This window comes from Podarcis muralis, chromosome Z (genome assembly GCF_964188315.1).
Source record: "Podarcis muralis chromosome Z, rPodMur119.hap1.1, whole genome shotgun sequence".
In the NCBI taxonomy this organism is placed as follows: Eukaryota; Metazoa; Chordata; class Lepidosauria; order Squamata; family Lacertidae; genus Podarcis; species Podarcis muralis.
In genome coordinates, this window is record NC_135673.1 from 45,321,619 (window position 1) to 45,339,147 (window position 17,529).

Here is a 17,529-nt window from a genome sequence, read left to right on the forward strand (position 1 = left end):
GATAGATGTCCTGGGTGTTTTTAAGCTGAAGTTTGGTGTAGAAGTACTTTAAATAAATAAAGTTTTGCATGAATAAATGCTAGCCCCACAACAATATGGTGGTTTGATGGTGCGGGTTTGCGTGGGAAATTTAATTACCCAAGAAATGCCATCAAAGCTGGATATAGCACATTATCTGTTGTTTATTAAAATATTATTAGCCACTCTTCTTTTTTTGGGGGGGGCTTTTGGAGTGAAAAGAGGTATATAAATGAATAATAATAATATTAGATCTCAGAGTTATGTGCAAAATAAGTCAAATAGTGGACAGCTTAACGACAGTCAAGAGTAGTGACATTTAAATAGTCCAAATGTAGCCACTTCAATGGGTCTACTCCGAGTAGGATATAACCCAATGCCCTGTGATCTGCAGATGAATGGTGGTATACAAATTTAATAAAAAATAAAAATGCAACTTGAAGAGGCAGTAAAGCAAAATAGGATGCTTCAGACCTTTTCCTGGTACCTTGTCAGATTATGAATTTTTAAATTTAATCTCAGATTTTGTTCATTTCGAATTCTGTGTGATTACATAGTAAAAAAATTCTTTTGTTTCCTAAACGCCATTTATTTATTTACAAATCTTTTGTTATAATTAATAGTTCCCCCCAATAACTTTTTTTCACTTTTAAAATGTTTCATCCTCTTTGTTAAAACATGTGTGCACACAGGAACACACTCACATCTATTTTGTTTCCAGCATTAACTAACTGAACTTATCTACCTTTTAAACAGGTGGTGTAATGTAGTTTAATGTAATTCCTTTGCACAAAAGTAATCTGTAACTTGTAGACTATAATCTGCCCTTCTTCTTTCTCTTATGTCCAAGGTGTAGATTTTAATTCCAGTTTGAAATTTTCATTCGATATCTCACTGCCTGGGAAGAAGACTTCAAGGAAATCTCAAAGTTCCCGCAAGGTAGGTGGTTAAAAATGTTTAAGTACAAGTGTGACATCCACAAAATCAATGTGGAACGGTCCTGTTCCGTGTTCCTACCTGCCATCCAACCAGCCATGCCGTTTTCTAAGGGACTCTATTCCAATCCTCACCAACTTGTCTCCCTACTTGCAATAGATGCTGAGCATTCTAAGGACACTGAACATGATCTATCCTTGTCGTGCTTTTTAGGTCCTCTCCTCCTTAAGCCATTGATTCCTCTCTGTTGTGCATGGTTGGTGCTGTTTCGGCTACATACCATAGTCAAAGGAATGACTTTGAGGGAAATCCCGCATACCATTAACAAAGTGCTCCTCAAACCACATATTTTGATGCAGCATTGACACTCCTTGTCCAGAACAAGCATAAAAAAACAAGATGGATGGGGGACCACATAGCTAAAATGTGTAAATGGGACAGAAGTTTTATCAGTGCAGTCTTATGCCTACTCACTTGCCCAGTTCAGATGAAATGCCCAAACCAAGCTTTAAATTAGTGCTACATAAACTAACCTGGATAAGCCGTTGGATCAAGGCTCATTGATCCTTTGGTGTGGCTTGGAGATCAGAAGCATTTTTCTCCGAGTGTAAACTAACCACAGTTTGTTGCTGCATCCAGTCTGGGGTGTGGAAGTTGATTTAAACTATGATTTATTTAACAATCTTGGTTTAGAAACCATGGTTTGATCTTCTCTTGTTTCAAAGAGCCAGAGTTTAAACTAACAATAGCTTAGAGTGGGCTGCTATAGGCAGTGGTTTGTTTAAATTAGGAAGCAGATACTTCTAGTCTCCTCCTTGAGGCTGTGCTAGGGGAAGAGAGGGGAGGGAGATGAGCAAGCTCACTCAAGCTCATTCATGTAGCACTTAACTTTGGTTTAGTGTTGTGCACAAACCAGGCCATATTCTTCCATCCTGCTACTATTTCCTTCCTCTTCTTCTGTTGACTCTCCTGTGTCAGATTCTAGACAGTAAGCAAGGGATGGGGAACTCCAGACCTGGAACCAAATGTAGCCCCTACCCACCCAGCCCTCTTTGACTCCTGTTTGTTGGTCATGCTCTGTGACCTCCTTGTCTACTTTTGCCTAGGTGCAATAAATCCTTGATCAGTAATTATGCTTATTACGTGCTTGGAAACCTCTGGCTTTTTACATTGCTGGAATGTTGCATAATGTACAAACATGAAAATCACATTTGTTGCTCTGCTCCCCCCCCCCTTTTTTTTTTGCCTCTGGCTACACTTTTATTTCCTTTTGCTTCCAACCGCAGTTGTGTGGCCACCATACAGTTGTCCTCTGAGGAATGAGGCCCCCATACTGCAAAAGGTTCCTCTAGCAGCGATGTACCCCACTAGTACATTGCAAAATGCAAGTTCACGTTTAGGGCAGCACATGAATCATTTTAAAATAGCAGGCTTCAAGTTGTCACTTCAAAGCTTTTATTATTGTTATTATTTTTCCTCTTCCTAAAGCATTTTGTTTCCCTCTAGATTGAAGTGATGCACGATTATCAGGAGAAAAGGAATTCGCTGCAGTTCTGCATATCAGAAAGTGAAGACAGTTTAGACATATTGAAAAGGTATTCTTCACCCCCTTTTTAATCCACCAACTTCTCTGCTAGTCATGCAAACAAACCCTGATTTGTGCTTGGGAAAGTTTTCTGTTCCTTTTACTCAAAACATTTGAAGAACGACCTTGGACTTGCTGTGATGATTAGGCCTCATCCAAAGCAAAATGTACGCCCCTTCATTGGGGTGGGGGTGGGGGGTGAGGAATAACCAGGCTTTACTCTCACCCTTTCAAGCACATCTTTGTAACATGAGGACTAGAATATTTATGTTTTTCTTCCTCCAATAAATTCTTGCACATTTAGAAAGCTGGATTGTACATGCTACTGTTTTTCCCCAGCTCTTTGTGGAATTTCTACATGTACCCAACCTTGATTCCCCCCCCCCCTTCTTCATTTTAGCTATGTGATAAACGAGCTTATAGAAACTGAGCGGGTTTACGTTGAGGAGTTGTTCACCATTTTGATGGTAAGTGTGCCTTTGTTTCTTCTTGCTTCACTCTTAGATGTATCTGGGATACTTATTTTACTTCTGTATCTGACCACAAGAAAGCTAGATGCTAACAGATGCGCAGGATGAGGAGGAATTCAGTTTTGTGCACGTCTTAGCCTAATTCACACTTCCTGAAGCAATACCCAAACCAAAATGCATCTACCCTTAGAAAGTCAAACTTCTCTGTATTTGGCAATACAGTTCTCCAACCAAATAATGCGTACAAAAAAGTTGATACATGATTTTTTTTAAAAAAATGATTTCATATTTGTATTCCAGCAACAATGCTGATCTCAATGCAGCTCACAATAACAATAGCATTAATATTTTCAAGACAATGCTACAATTGTGGTAATCATATTAAAAACACAATAGCATACAAATAAGGCAAAAACAAATTCATTGAACAATTAATATAGTTATATACATTAGGATTAAATATGCAAAAAACATGTTAGGAGAAAGTTGTGCATACAAAATTGATGAACATTGAAATATGTATACAGTGGTACCTCGGGTTAAGAACTTATTTCGTTCTGGAGGTCCGTTCTTAACCCAAAACTGTTCTTAACCTGAAGCACCACTTTAGCTAATGGGCTCTCCAGCTGCTGCTGCGCTGCCGTTGCACGATTTCTGTTCTCATCCTGAAGCAAAGTTCTTAACCTGAAGCACTATTTCTGGGTTAGCGGAGTCTAACCTGAAGCGTATGTAACCTGAAGCGTATGTAACCCGAGGTACCACTGTATTAGACAGAAATCACATGCAGAAATAAATTTGTATAATGGGAAAAATGCCCAGTAGATGCTGATAAATTTTCATGAGGACTTTTTACTTTAAAAAATAAATAAATGCAAACTGATGTGAAAATGTAGGGAACTGAACTTAATAATGGGAAAGATGTGAAACTGAGCAAAACCAAAATTGACAGACTGATCTATCCCTACTCCCCATTCCAGTTTTAACATTTATTATTCTCATTCACATTCTCCTGTTGAACATGCCACTCAGTGGCCTATTTTTACTGTCATAATACTCTGAAAACACACAAGCCAAACAAACACACCTGTGGGGCTGGTGCACGAATGCAAAGAGATTTTTAGCATTAGGACCAAGAGGTGATGATGCTACTAAACGTGGCCCTTTGGGGTTGGACAATCTGCATGTGTGCCTAATACTACATTTGGGGTTGTGCTGTCGGCAGGGCTACAGAGCTGAGATGGACAACCCCACCATGGCCTTTCTCTTGCCACCCCCCTTGCAAAACCGCAAAGATGTTCTCTTTGGAAACATGCCAGAGATATACGACTTTCACAACAAGTAAGACACCACGAAACCTTTGCATTGTCAGTCTTCCCCTGCCTCTACAACCCCTTGCCTTTAAAAATGAGTTCTGGAAGCAAACGTAACCCACTCTTCATTCCTACCCTCTCCATCCCCTTCCTCTTTCTTTTTCTTGCAGGATTTTCCTCCACCATCTGGAGAGCTGTGTGGAAGCCCCAGAGAAAGTTGGCTATTGCTTCTTGGAAAGGGTCAGTAGGCATGTTGTTGGAGCTGTGCTCGTGATCCTTCTTGCTCCAGATCTGGGGTGGGGAACCTTAGTCCTTCAGGCCTCCCTGTCTGGCCCTCAGAACTCTCCCCAGGCCATGATTCCTGTCCCTACCTAGAAACCCTGATTGCTTTTGTCTGGCCTGTAAAGGTAAAGGTACCCCTGCCCGTACAGGCCAGTCGTGTCCGACTCTAGGGTTGCACGCTCATCTCGCTTAAGAGGCTGGGAGCCGGCGCCGTCCGCGGACGCTGCCGGGTCATGTGGCCAGCATGCCGAAGCTGCAGCTGGCGAGCCAGCACCAGCGCAGCACACGGAAACGCCATTTACCTTCCCGCTAAAAAGCGGTACCTATTTATCTACTTGCACTTAGGGGTGCTTTCGAACTGCTAGGTGGGCAGGATTGTCTGGCCTGAATGTGTCCTTAAACCCAGGTAATGCCTCTTACCTGTTTGGGTGGAGGATAGAGAGGGATGGTCTGGTCTAAGAAGTAAGGTAAAACCATTAGATCCAGTCGTGGCCGACTCTCGGGTTGCGGCGCTCAGCTCGCTTTATTGGCCGAGGGGGCCGGTGTACAGCTTCCGGGTCATGTGGCCAACATGACTAAGCCGCTTCTGGCGAACCAGAGCAGTGCACGGAAACGCCGTTTACCTTCCTGCCGGAGCGGTACCTATTTATCTACTTGCACTTTGACGTGCTTTCGAACTGCTAGGTTGACAGGAGCAGGGACCGAACAACGGGAGCCACCCCGTTGCAGGGATTCGAACCGCCAACCTGATTGGCAAGTCCTAGGCTCTGTGGTTTAACCCACAGCGCCACCCGTGTCCCTGTAAAACCCACATTCTCTGCTCTGCCTGCTTTCGCCTATGCTCCCAAACATCATCAGCCTGTGGCCTTCGGAAGGCTGCCCATGGTCGAAAAACATTCCCCAGCCTTGTAGTATGAAGTTTAAGGAAAGCCTGTTGCATGTGTTCAACTTAGACCACTAGTAAGAAAAAATTGTCCCTCCCCTGTTGGTTGGTGAGTGGTAGACAAGGCAGTTGGGTGGGGGGAGATTAGCCCCACTTCCTCCCACCTCCAGCATCCTGCCTCCAACTGGTTGCCCCAAAGGGAAAGTAGCTAACTTCAGGAAAAACTTCCCCATTGTTGAAGTAGGCAACAGTGAGCTAGACTGACCCAATGGCCTGGCGCAGCATAAGGCAACTTCCTATGTTGCTAGAACCAACAGCATTACTTTCCTGCTTCCTATTCGCTCACTAAACAGGAGCAGCAATGTGTCTCTGTGTGGGGCGGTGCTTTTTGCAGTGTGGGGGCCACATTCCCTTCTGGGGACCCCTTCCAAGGGCCACAGTGGACAAGGTCAGACTCAGAGGCCAAAGAGGATGGATGAGTGTTCATGGGATGCTCTCCCCAGGGAGACTCGCCTGGTTCCTTCATTACTCTGGTTTTATATTTTGCTGGAAGCCACCCAGAGTGGTTTGGGCAGCCCAGTCAGATGGGCAGCATATAAATAATAAATTATTATCATCATTATTAATATTACCACATAGCTTTAGGCACCAGGCAAAAACATTCCTCTTCAGCTAGGCCATTGGCTGATTAAACAATCTATGGCTTTTCCAATTGTGTGTGTGTATGTGTGTGTGTGTGTGTGTGTGTGTGTGTGTGTTGTTGTTGTTGTTGTTGTTGTTGTTGTTGTTGTCATTGTCATTATGTTATGCATTGTGTGGTTTTATGTTGTAAACTGCCCTGTAATCTTCAGGAGAAGGGCGGCATTTAAATTTTAATGAATAATAATAATAATAATAATAATAATAATAATAATAATAATGTGCAGTCTTCCCCAGGCCTGAGGTGCCCCACCCCAGTCATACTGACACGCCACCAGTCCCCAGTTTCAAACAAGGATCTTGCCTAGTCCTACCTAGATATATTAGGATTTGAACCTGGGACCTTTAGCATGCAATGCCTGTGCTCCATTTCTATGATCCAGAACAGGTTCCTTCATTGCAGGGGGTTGGACTAGATGATGCTCAGGATCCCTTCATCTCTACAATTCTGTGGTCCAGGTTTATGGCTGTTCCACTTGAATTAGACAGCTACAGGTTCTGTGGCTGTCTGATACAAGTTCCCTGCAATGGATGTACTTAGAATCAAGGGGGTGTTATATATTTATCATTCTTTCCTTCCTCCTGCAGCGGGAAGATTTTCAGATGTACGAGAAATACTGTCAGAATAAGCCACGATCTGAATACCTGTGGAGGCAGTGTGCAGAAAGCCTCTTCTTCCAGGTATTTTCACATTGTTATGGTGATAGGCGAAAAGCTCACTTGGGCCAGTCATTATCTGCCAAGCTAACCTACCTTGCAGGGTGGTTCTGAGGATAAAATGGGGAGAGGAGAACCACGTATGGCACACTGAGCTCTCGGGGGAAAGGTTGGGATTGAAATGTAATCATAATGAATCTTTATTATGGTCCAGAGACCCAGCAAATCGCTACAAAGCAATGCACAATTCAGACAGCCTACCTCCAGGTTAAACAAGCATTTTGTTCAGACTTAAAGGTAGGGATCATTGGTTCTTGCAACCACCGATAAAAACTTTGCCCCTGAAATGTAATAATAAATATGTTTGCAGATATATTTTATTTTTATTGCGCCATCTGCCTGGAAAGAGGAGCAAAGAACTACGGAACTCACTCCCACAGGAGGGCAGTGATGATCACCAACTTGGATGGCTTTAAAGGAGTATTAGACAAATTCCTGGAGGATAAGGCTATCTGTGGCTACTAACCACAATGGCTGTTCTCTGCCTCCACAATCAGAGGCAGCAATGCTTTTGGAAACACGTTGCTGCAAACTGCAGGAGGGGAGAGGGCTGCTGCTGTGCTGGGGTCCTTCTTGTAGGCTTCTCCTTGTTGGCCACTGCTAAGGATGGGATGCTCGGCTAAATGGGCCACTGGCCTGATTTTTTCAGGCTCGTCTTATGATGTGGTGCAAGGCCAGCCCACCCATGAGACAGCGTACTCTTTTTATTTGTTTGTTACAATGTTTTTTTAAAAATTGGTTTTCTCATATTACATTACAATACAGATGTAGCAAAGCCAACACCATTTCTTCCCCATCCCCCCCTACATCTACTGTATTTTTCGCTCTATAGAACACACTTTTCCCCCTCCAAAAATGAAGGGGAAATGTGTGTGCGTCCTATGGGGCGAATGCAGGCTTTTGCTGAAGCCTGGCGAGCGAGAGGGGTCGGTGCACACCGACCCCTCTCGCTCTCCAGGCTTCAGGCAGCTATCCGCAAGCCTTCTGAGCGCGGCGGGAGTTCCCACCGGGTTCCGAAGGCTTACGGATAGCAGCCTGCAGCCTGAAGCCCGGGGAGCGCAACTAGGTGCGCCCTATGGTCCGGTGCGCCCTATGGAGCGAAAAATACGGTACATTTATATTTCCTCAATCCATCATATTCTTCTTTTCTCCTTCCACCCACTTCCACCCACCCCCACTCAGTTTCCTCCACATTATACAATTTACAATAATCTTTGCATTCTACAATCTTCTCAAATCATCTATATATTCTCATTATCTTTCCTTACTAATTTTTCTTCCATCCAGTACTTCACATTTTAATCTGGGCATATTAGCGTATCTTTTTTTGAGCAATATTTTGCCATATATTCATCAAAACATTTCCACTCCTTTTTTTAATTTTTGATTCGACTGATTTATTATTATAGCAGTTAATTTTGCCAAAATTAAATATTCATTTAGTTTACAAATCCATTCCTCCTTTGTGGGTTTGTGACTTCCCCCTAGGAGACAGTGCACTCTTAGGAGGGATTGGCTCAGCTCCAATCTCTTCCCGTTCTGACAAACTGCTTCCTTCTCTGTTCGTGCCAGTTTGCACTTCTCAAGAGCGTTGGCTGGGTTCTGGCTCACTCATCCATTCCCTTATCAACCCGCATTCCAAGGGGTGGGAGAGTTGGCACTAGCCGATGCTCATCCTGACTGGCAGTTGACCCTCTCTGTTCCTGGCTGCTTTCTTCAGCTGGTTGCAAACTGTCACTGGGAGCTGGCTCATTCATGACATTCAACTGCCTAATGCCGTCCACATCACCCAGGGGATCACAGCTGCAAAAGTTAGAAAACAAGAATTGTTCTGTTGTCTGGAGAGGTCACTTCCTGGTTCGCATAGAGAAGCCATTTTTAACAGAGCCCAGCAATGGAAGTGCACAGCTGTACTGAGGCAGCACCATGTGTTGAAATTCTGTGCCCCCTAACAATTTTGTACCTTCCCTGTGGCCCCCTCCCATGCTTTGCCACTAGGGAGTGGGGCAGCATTTTGGGGTCCACCTCAGGTGCTGTAATATCTCAGCCCAGCGCTACTGAGGGGACTTGCTTCGACAAACCGGAAATATATCTGTATCCCAAACTGGGCAACAACTTCTAAAATTTTTGCTCATTCATTTTGATAGCTCTAGTTTTGCATCATTTCCATAATGCTGATTGTGAGAGGCGCATTTGGAGGACATAGAAGATTGCAGGCAGCCTATTAATGAGATCCTGGCACGTGGATTAAGAAATCATCTGAAAATACAGCTAGGAACAAATTTATTCATCAGCTGCTTTATACAAGCTTCAGATTTTGCCTCTTTAGCCTACTGTCATCTGCTGGGCCTTGTGATAGCTATCCAGGGGCTGAGGAAGCATCATTGGGCCCCTCCCAATGACCTGTATGTTCAGCAGTCATCCAGATTAGCTTCTGCAAAAAAACTTAGTGTTAACTTTTGTAAACATTAAAAAATGCAAATCTTAAAAGTAATCAAATCATTACCAAAAAGATTAATATATATATATATATAATTTGGAATATCACTGTATTCTGAAACCAAAAGTCAATTAAAAAGTGCTGTATACACTTCTTGAGCATCCCTGGTAACTATTATATTTTAAACTGGGTGTTAAATTATACATGTGAATGCAAAAATATATAAGGCTTGACATTGTCTTTGAGTTTTGCATTCCAATATTTAACAAACTCCATTTCTCAGTAACTTTGGTGCCCTTCCTTTAATTTCTTTTTCACAATATGAACAACAGTGCTACATACCATATGTTTTTATACCATCTCAATATGTCAGTGGACTTAACTGATTTCCAATGGCTAGTCTGGCTGCTATGATCATTGCTGTTGCAAATTCCAAGTCTTAATCGTTTACTCTGGCTATTTTGGTGCTAAGATTACATTGCTACCAATCATTTAATTTATAAACCTCAACGCCTCTTGTTAAAATTTTACACCAGTCCAAAATCATGTACTGAATTTAATATTTTTTTATTTTAAAAGATGACATACACAATGTGCCACATTTTGCCTTTCCGTTTCGTTGCAGGAATGCCAAAGGAAATTGGAGCATAAGCTTGCGTTGGATTCCTATCTGCTCAAACCTGTGCAACGGTTAACAAAATACCAGCTGCTCCTGAAGGTATTCATGTCATTGTTCCTAAGAATGGATCTACACCACTTCCATCTTTCAGGAATGCACCCCCTCACAAAATGGTAGCTCTGGGAACTGTAGCTCTGTGAGGGGAGTCTCCTAAACTTCCAAGCACTGGGATCCACTTCCACAAGAGGTAGTGAAGGCCAACAAATTAGATGGCTTTAAAATATACAGTATTTTTCGCTCTATAAGATGCACCCGACCATAAGACGCACCTAGTTTTTAGAGGAGGAAAACAAGAAAAGCCAGCAAGCTTGGCGTGGCTCTTTAAAGATAGAGCGGCTCTTGCTGGCTTTTCTGGGAGGTGGGAGAAGGGACTGACGGGCTGCCCTCTGTCCCTTCTCCCACCTCCTGGAGAAGCCAAAGCAAGCTGCACAGCTATTGCTGAAGCCAGCAGAGCAACAGCGATAGCTGCGCAGCGGCTCTTGCTCTGCTGGCTTCCCAGCGAAGCGGGATGAGGGATGGAAGGGGCTCCGTAAGGGCTCCCTTCCGTTCCTCCTTCCGCTTCGCTGGGAACCCAGCAGAACAAGAGGCGCTGCGCAGCTCTCGCTCTGCTGGCTTCAGTGATAGCTGCGCAGCCTGCATTCACCCCATAAGACGCACACACATTTCCCCTTACTTTTTAGGAGGAAAAAAGTGTGTCTTATGGAGCAAAAAATACGGCAGTTAGGCAGATGCATGGAGGAGACAGCTATTGATGATTACTAGTCACAGTGAACATGTGGCCCCTCCGATGTCAGAAGTGTGTGGCTCTGAATACCAGTTGTTGAGTTTCACAAGTGAGGAGAGCACTGTTGTTCTCAGGGCATCTGGTTGGCCACCATGAGAACAGGATGCTAGACTAGATGGGCCACTGCTCTGATCCAGCAAGCAGGCTCGTCTGACATTCTTATTGCAGTCAATGCAACGTTTGACATATTTCTATGTGAAGCGGCCCGGAGTGCAAAGAAAATCCTGACTTCAGGATGTTTTCAGAATCCTGACTTTGATGTTTTTTCAGGAGCTGCTGAAATACAGCACAAGTTGTGAAGGCGTCCAGGAGCTCCAAGAGGCACTGGTCGCCATGTTGGATTTGCTGAAGTCAGTCAACGACTCCATGCATCAGATTTCGATAACTGGCTACGATGTAAGTAGACTTTTCTTTGGTTGGGAAGGCATCCGTCGTGCCGTTAAGTGGGAATGGGATGCAGTGGGGCTGTCAGGGCAGGACTTTGGGGGGCAGATGTCGAGGCCCCACTCAGCAGAATGAGCAGAAGGGGCTCTGAATTCAGGAAGACTGGCTTAGTACACTTCCATCTAGATATGCTATAAGCCGCCCAAAGTGACTGGGGAAACACAGCCAGATGGGCAGGGTAATAATCATCATAATAATAATAATAATAATAATAATAATAATAATTATTATTATTATTATTATTATTATTATTAAAGAGGAGCAGCCATCTCTGTGTTACTATCTGAATAGCACTCTCTTCCCAGTAAGGCCACTGAGCCTGGAATCTAGGACAAAGCAGCTCTTTGAAAGGGTCTTCGGAAGGCTTTGTTTTACTTTGTAAGTCACTTTTGTGATAAGAAACCCCTGTGTGCATTAAAAACAAGCAAACAAAATACAATTGTTCTTACCAGGGAGACATTGGTGAGCTGGGCAAAGTGCTGATGCAAGGATCTTTCAGTGTGTGGACGGGGCACAGGAAAGGTCCCACAAAAATGAAGGACCTGGCCAGATTCAAGCCGATGCAAAGGCACCTCTTCCTCTATGAGAAAGCGCTGGTCTTCTGCAAGAAGAGAGAGGACCATGGCGACAGCCACGACAAAAGCTCCTCGTACAGTTTTAAGCACTTTCTGAAAGTAAGTGGGAGCCTCAAGGAGATTCAGCATTCCACCTTTGGCATTTCATTTGTTGTCGGTTTTTAGCAAAGTGCTTCATCACTGCATCTCACACACACACACAGCGCGACATTGTTTTCCCTGGGGGGGTTTTAGATTATCCACCCCCTTCCCCCCTCCCTTTCTCTTCCCTTTTCAAATGCAAAAACAAAAAAAGTGGATAAGTGGCTAGCATGGAACAAAATTAGATTAAATTAATTGGAAAGAATTATATGCTGTTATGTTATTGTTAATCTTCCTGTTCCATTAATTATTTTTTTTAAGTGCCAACAGGTGCTACACTGCTGATCTGAAGTGGAACATATTTAGGAAATTTTCCCAACCAGACAACAATATATAAAGTCTAGGTTTATTGCTCCCCTAAATGGTTTTATTTATTTATCTACCTTTATTTCAGATTCTTCTGTACCACTTTATGTCAGGCAGTGCCCAGAGCGGTTTGCATGAAAGTTTGCATCAATAATAATAAGCTCATAACAATTCCATTCCATTAACTGACAGTATAAAAGCAGATTCTGAGCCTCTTTTTAAAAGACCCTCATTCTGGTTTGATACTCATCAGCTTTTCGCTTCTGCCTTGGGTGCCCAACCAGCCACCTGCTCCTATGATAGTTCTGTCAGAATTTGCGACACTGGATTTTCTTCTCACTGATTGCAGATTTGCAGTTTTCTGGTGAACTGCCTTTTGTTACGCTCCAGGCATGTGTGCATTTGTGTCAAGTCCTTCCTTTGTTCTCACAAGTCGAACATTTCAGGGATTTGTAATTCCAGGAAAAATCCTGGTGTTACTTACATTTCCTTTGAGTGTAAAAGCTGCTTCATGCAAGGGAAGGCTAATTACGGTGATGGAGCACCTGCTTTGCATGCATAAGGTCCCAGCTCCATTCACTGGCATCTCCATGTGGGGCTGGGAGAGTCTCCTGCCTGAAACGCAGAAGAGTTGCTGCCAGCCTGTGTAGACAATACACTGAGATAGATGGACCAGTGCTCTGACTCTGTAAAAGGCTTCCTATCTTCCAAGATTATTTCAGCTGAACTGTTAACAAAAATGCAAATGTTGGCTTTCAGAAAGAGGGTGGAAGACCATAACTTAAGCTGTGTACTTGCCATAAATTGAACTGAAAGATCATCTTGCCCCTCCTATACCTGATCGATCCCTGTTCTCTGCAGATGAAAGGACCAGCGTGCGCAGTCCAGCCCACCACTAGGTCTGGGGAACAGTGAACTGGCCCCCTCCAAAAAAAGTTTGCTGACCCCTGCACTAATGCAAACACCTTGAATTAGGACCAGATATGAACTAGCCAACATGGCAGGTGAATTCTGGACCAATTCAAGATTCCATGTTGCTGTTAAGGGGCAGGCCCATGTAGAGCACATGGCAACAGCCCAGTCTGGAAGTTACCAGAGCATGGAGTCCATTTCTGTGCAAGAGTAGCCACAGCTGTGAGAAAAAGGCACCCCAGCTCCCAAAACTGGTGGTACAGCTTGTTTTCTCAGCAGTGCCTGGAAACCAATTTTGCAGAAACAAAACTTAACTGGCAAATGGCTTCTTGTGTCCCTAAGGCTGCTTTCCATAGCTGATGATAGCCATGCCAAGAAGAGAAAACAGAGAGGAAGGAACAGAAGGTTTAGCCAGGTGGCCTCATTGGTTTAATGTCTCAGGCCACCTGACAGTATTGTTCTTTGCGCATGGAGAACACAGAGTGTTTTATTAAGGGTGAACAATGGGAACTGTAAACTGAACATCTATTTATAAACGGCTTATTCATATTTATAAGGAGCGACTGGTTTGCCTTGGTTCTTCCCCCCCTTCCCCCTGGGTCCCTAAGGGGATGTAGATCTAGTAAACTAGCTGCTTAAAGGGAGTTCATAATGCTGGCCAGAAGGTGAGTGGAGAGACCCAGTGTGGCATAATGGTTAGAGTATTGGACTAGTACTTGGGAGAGCAGGGTTTGAATCCCCACTCAGCTGTGAAGCACACTGGGTGACCTTGGGCCAGTCACAGCCTCCTAACCTAAACTACCTTACTGTTGGAATGGGGAAGACCATCTTGAGATCCTTGGAATATAAAGGTGGCATATAATGTAACAAATAAATAAAAATAAATAATGCCATGACCCCCAATTCTAGCAGTGATCTGGACATGGAGTGAGAGGCTTCAGGGGCACCAGATGAGGAGCCTGGTTAGCTTCAGGGGTCAGAGAAGATGGTATCACTGCTGCCCTGAGTTTGGGTCTACATGAAATGTTGGAGCCCCCCAAGAGGGTGCAGAATATTTGAGAGCTCCTTCCTCCATGGCAGGGGCTCTGTTTCTGACAAGGCTGTTAACTATTGATTGATTGATTGATTGATTGCACCTTTATTTTCCACCTTTCCTTCAAGGAGCTCAAGGGTAGTGTGCTTGGCTCTCTCTTCTGCCTGATTTTAGCCTCTCACAACAACCCTGTGAGGTGGGTTAGGCTAGGAGAAGGTGGCTGGCCCACCAAGGTCACCCGGTGAGGTTCATGGCTGTGTGGGGCATTTGAACCTGGGTCTCTCAGGTCCTAGTCTGACTCTTTAACTACTACACCACCACTGGCTCTCTGTAAAAGAGATGCACTCTCCCATCTAATGGAGGCCCATGTCAAAGCATGCAGAAATATAATGCAGCCCACTTAGATTGTCTGTCCATCACTGAATCACTATGAATGCTTTTTATTATTATTATTTTTAGATGAGCGCTGTTGGGATCACTGAAAATGTGAAAGGAGACCATCGGAAGTTTGAGATCTGGTACAGCGGTCGGGAAGAGGTCTATGTTGTTCAGGTTTGTTTTGCTTTTGTAAGGATTTTCCTTTTTTTAAAGCCAGACCATTGGCTCCACCAGGTTAAGCATTTGCCCCTCAAATTATGTCCAGGTAGGTTACTGCAGCATATTCATGCCTCTTGTTTGCACCCATATGTGCCCTGCAGGATCAGACCATAGGCATCCTATTGGCAACTGTGTGAACAGGACGCTGGACTAGAAGGGCCTTCCTTTGGCCTGATTCCGTAGCCAAATACTTCTGATGTTCTTATGATATACTGCCCTCAGCCATGGAGGCTTCATTTGCACTGTCATAATCTCCACTGGCCAATTTAGTGAATTTATCTCAGCTTTTTTTTAAAAAAAGAATCTGATCTAACTGGTCTTCCTCACATCTTTTGCATGAAGCTCATTGGTTGACCTTGAGCTAGTCACCATCTCTCAGCCTATCCTACCTCACAGGGTTGTTGTGAGGCTGAAATGGGGAGGAGAAAACTATGCATGCTGCCTTGAGCTCCATGGAAGAAAGGGTGGTATATAAATGTAATCAGTCAATCAAAATAGATGAATAAATTATGGGATTGCCAACACCTGTTCTTTTTTCCACACCTTCCTTTGGTTGTTTTTGGGAGGGGCATGTTTCTTAACATCTGGTAGCAGAGAAGTGATTGTTCTCTCTTCTTCTGTCAGGCACAAACGGTTGAGCTGAAGATGGCATGGCTAAATGAAATAAGAAAGGTTTTGTTTAAGCAGCAGGAACTCATCAAAGGTACCTTGGAGGACTGGCTGGAGGGTGGACCTTCTGGATTTCCCTGATGTGAATAGCAGGGGTGGTGTGTCCTGTTTTGCCGCTTGAGGAGAAATGGAAAAACTCCTCCTGCTACTGCTGCCCCACTGGTACCAGTACAACTCTCTCACCTGCATTGTGCGGCACCGACTTCCAGTGAGATCTTGCAAGATCTCACCAAAGTTTTGTGAGAACTCATGTACTTCCATTCTGACATTTATTCCAGGATTCAGATACAGTGGTGCCCCGCAAGACGAAATTAATTCGTTCCGCAAGTTTTGTCGTCTAGCGAATTTTTCGTCTTGCGAATTATTATTTAGACAAAGGAAACAAAGTCGCGAGACGTTTTCGTCTTGCGAAGCAAGCCCATAGGGAAATTCGTCTTGCGAGGCAACTTGAAAACGGAAAAACCTTTCGTCTAGCGAGTTTTTTGTCTTGCGAGGCATTCGTCTTGCGAGGTACCACTGTACCTGGTATGTTCTGCCCCAGTTTAATTCTGGTCAGAAATTCAAATTCTGGCATGCAGCTTCTGAATGCTTGCACCTGAAAAGCAAAATATTAAATAGGGTTTGCTTTAACTTGTAAAATGGTGCATTGATGGAATTATGCTGTAGAACAATTTTGAAAATTAAAAGAAAGGGAAATAGAACGAACTGCTCTTTCAAAACATTTGCAGTTTAGCTTTCCCCTCTGGAAAAATCTCCAAACACTCATTGGGGATCCACTTTGCAAATCTGAGGTAAAGTCTGATTGAGATAGAATTTGTTTTCTATCCATAGAATATTTTTTCTATCCATAATCTGTATGCGTTATCTTTCTCCAGCCTTCAGACCACAAAACATATTGTACCCCTGGTTGAGATGAATAGGTGGCACTGGAGAAATTTAAATTTGAACCCACATTTACCAAGAATGAGGTCAGCATGCAGGGCTAGTTAAAAGGGGAGGTCCATAAACCATTTGCCTGCTGCATCAAGCCAAGGACTTACCTGCTTCAGGATTTTTAGTCCAGACCTAGGCACCTGATGGTCTCCATCACCTAATTTTATGAACATTCGCCTGATACATGACAAAAAGCTAATCCATATTTGCATTATATTCACAGTTGAGAAGCAACAACCTCCTTCATGTACAGACCAGATCCAACTCTCCCCTCCTCTGAGTGATGGGTAAGTCAGCAGGGCCTGAGACAAAATAGCTAATTTCTGCACATCAAGATGCTGGGCTCCACCCGGTTCAATCCTTTCTCTCCTTAAATTTTTATGTATTTATTATTTAAATCTGTTTGAAGATTTTCTGTATAAATATGCTCCAAGTGGCTCCTAAAATGTGAATCAGTGTATCGTTACATTAAGAATAAGACACTACACAATTTCAAAACATAACACAGAATTCCAGCATATAGTAATTCAGTTTCAACTGAATAATTCAGTATGAACATTGTAACATTTTAAAGTCATCATAAAACAAACTATCAATCATTAAACCTTATCAATTAATGACAAATACAATAAACATTCCAGTGCAATTGCATGCCAGCAATAATATAACCAGCAGCCCCTAACCAAGTGTATATAAATTATTGATTGGATTTTTAGACTGCATTTCTGCCAAGGCAGATATGATAGCTTGCAATTTCAAAATATTGAAACAAACACGTAAGTTCACAGAGGCTAAAAAATTTAAAGTGCGCATAGTTCTTAACTGCTTAATCGTATATCATGGAATACATAGCCGTTAATAAATCTATACTATAAAGCACATGAATCATTTATAGGGGCTAAAAACTGAAGTGCACCTATTTCATAGCAGCTTGATCATGTAAAGTGCTCAAAAGACAATTCTCACCCACTGCTTTCGATTGTACCTGGCAAAGTTGGTGGAGAGCTTGGAGGAACTGCATCAGGACCCAGAATGGGAGGGGGGATCAGCACCTACACCCCCACTGCATATGCTTAGGAATGGGCGCCACATTGGTATTGCTGGGATTACCTGCTC

General features: G+C 43.4%; 1 protein-coding gene across 6 annotated transcripts in view; it reads left to right on the forward strand.

The window, feature by feature from the left end:
* The window catches only part of MCF2 (MCF.2 cell line derived transforming sequence), a 72,897-nt gene that overhangs the window by 44,368 nt on the left and 11,000 nt on the right, over positions 1 to 17,529 (forward strand). For all 6 annotated transcript variants that reach the window (XM_077922692.1, XM_077922693.1, XM_028715315.2 and 3 more), the window contains 12 exons: positions 869 to 957; positions 2,461 to 2,549; positions 2,940 to 3,006; positions 4,232 to 4,347; positions 4,490 to 4,559; positions 6,772 to 6,864; positions 9,966 to 10,058; positions 11,074 to 11,199; positions 11,700 to 11,921; positions 14,674 to 14,766; positions 15,436 to 15,514; positions 16,637 to 16,700. In XM_077922692.1, the coding sequence (XP_077778818.1) occupies positions 869 to 957; positions 2,461 to 2,549; positions 2,940 to 3,006; positions 4,232 to 4,347; positions 4,490 to 4,559; positions 6,772 to 6,864; positions 9,966 to 10,058; positions 11,074 to 11,199; positions 11,700 to 11,921; positions 14,674 to 14,766; positions 15,436 to 15,514; positions 16,637 to 16,700 (1,201 nt within the window). The remainder of the gene's footprint in view (positions 1 to 868; positions 958 to 2,460; positions 2,550 to 2,939; positions 3,007 to 4,231; positions 4,348 to 4,489; positions 4,560 to 6,771; positions 6,865 to 9,965; positions 10,059 to 11,073; positions 11,200 to 11,699; positions 11,922 to 14,673; positions 14,767 to 15,435; positions 15,515 to 16,636; positions 16,701 to 17,529) is intronic.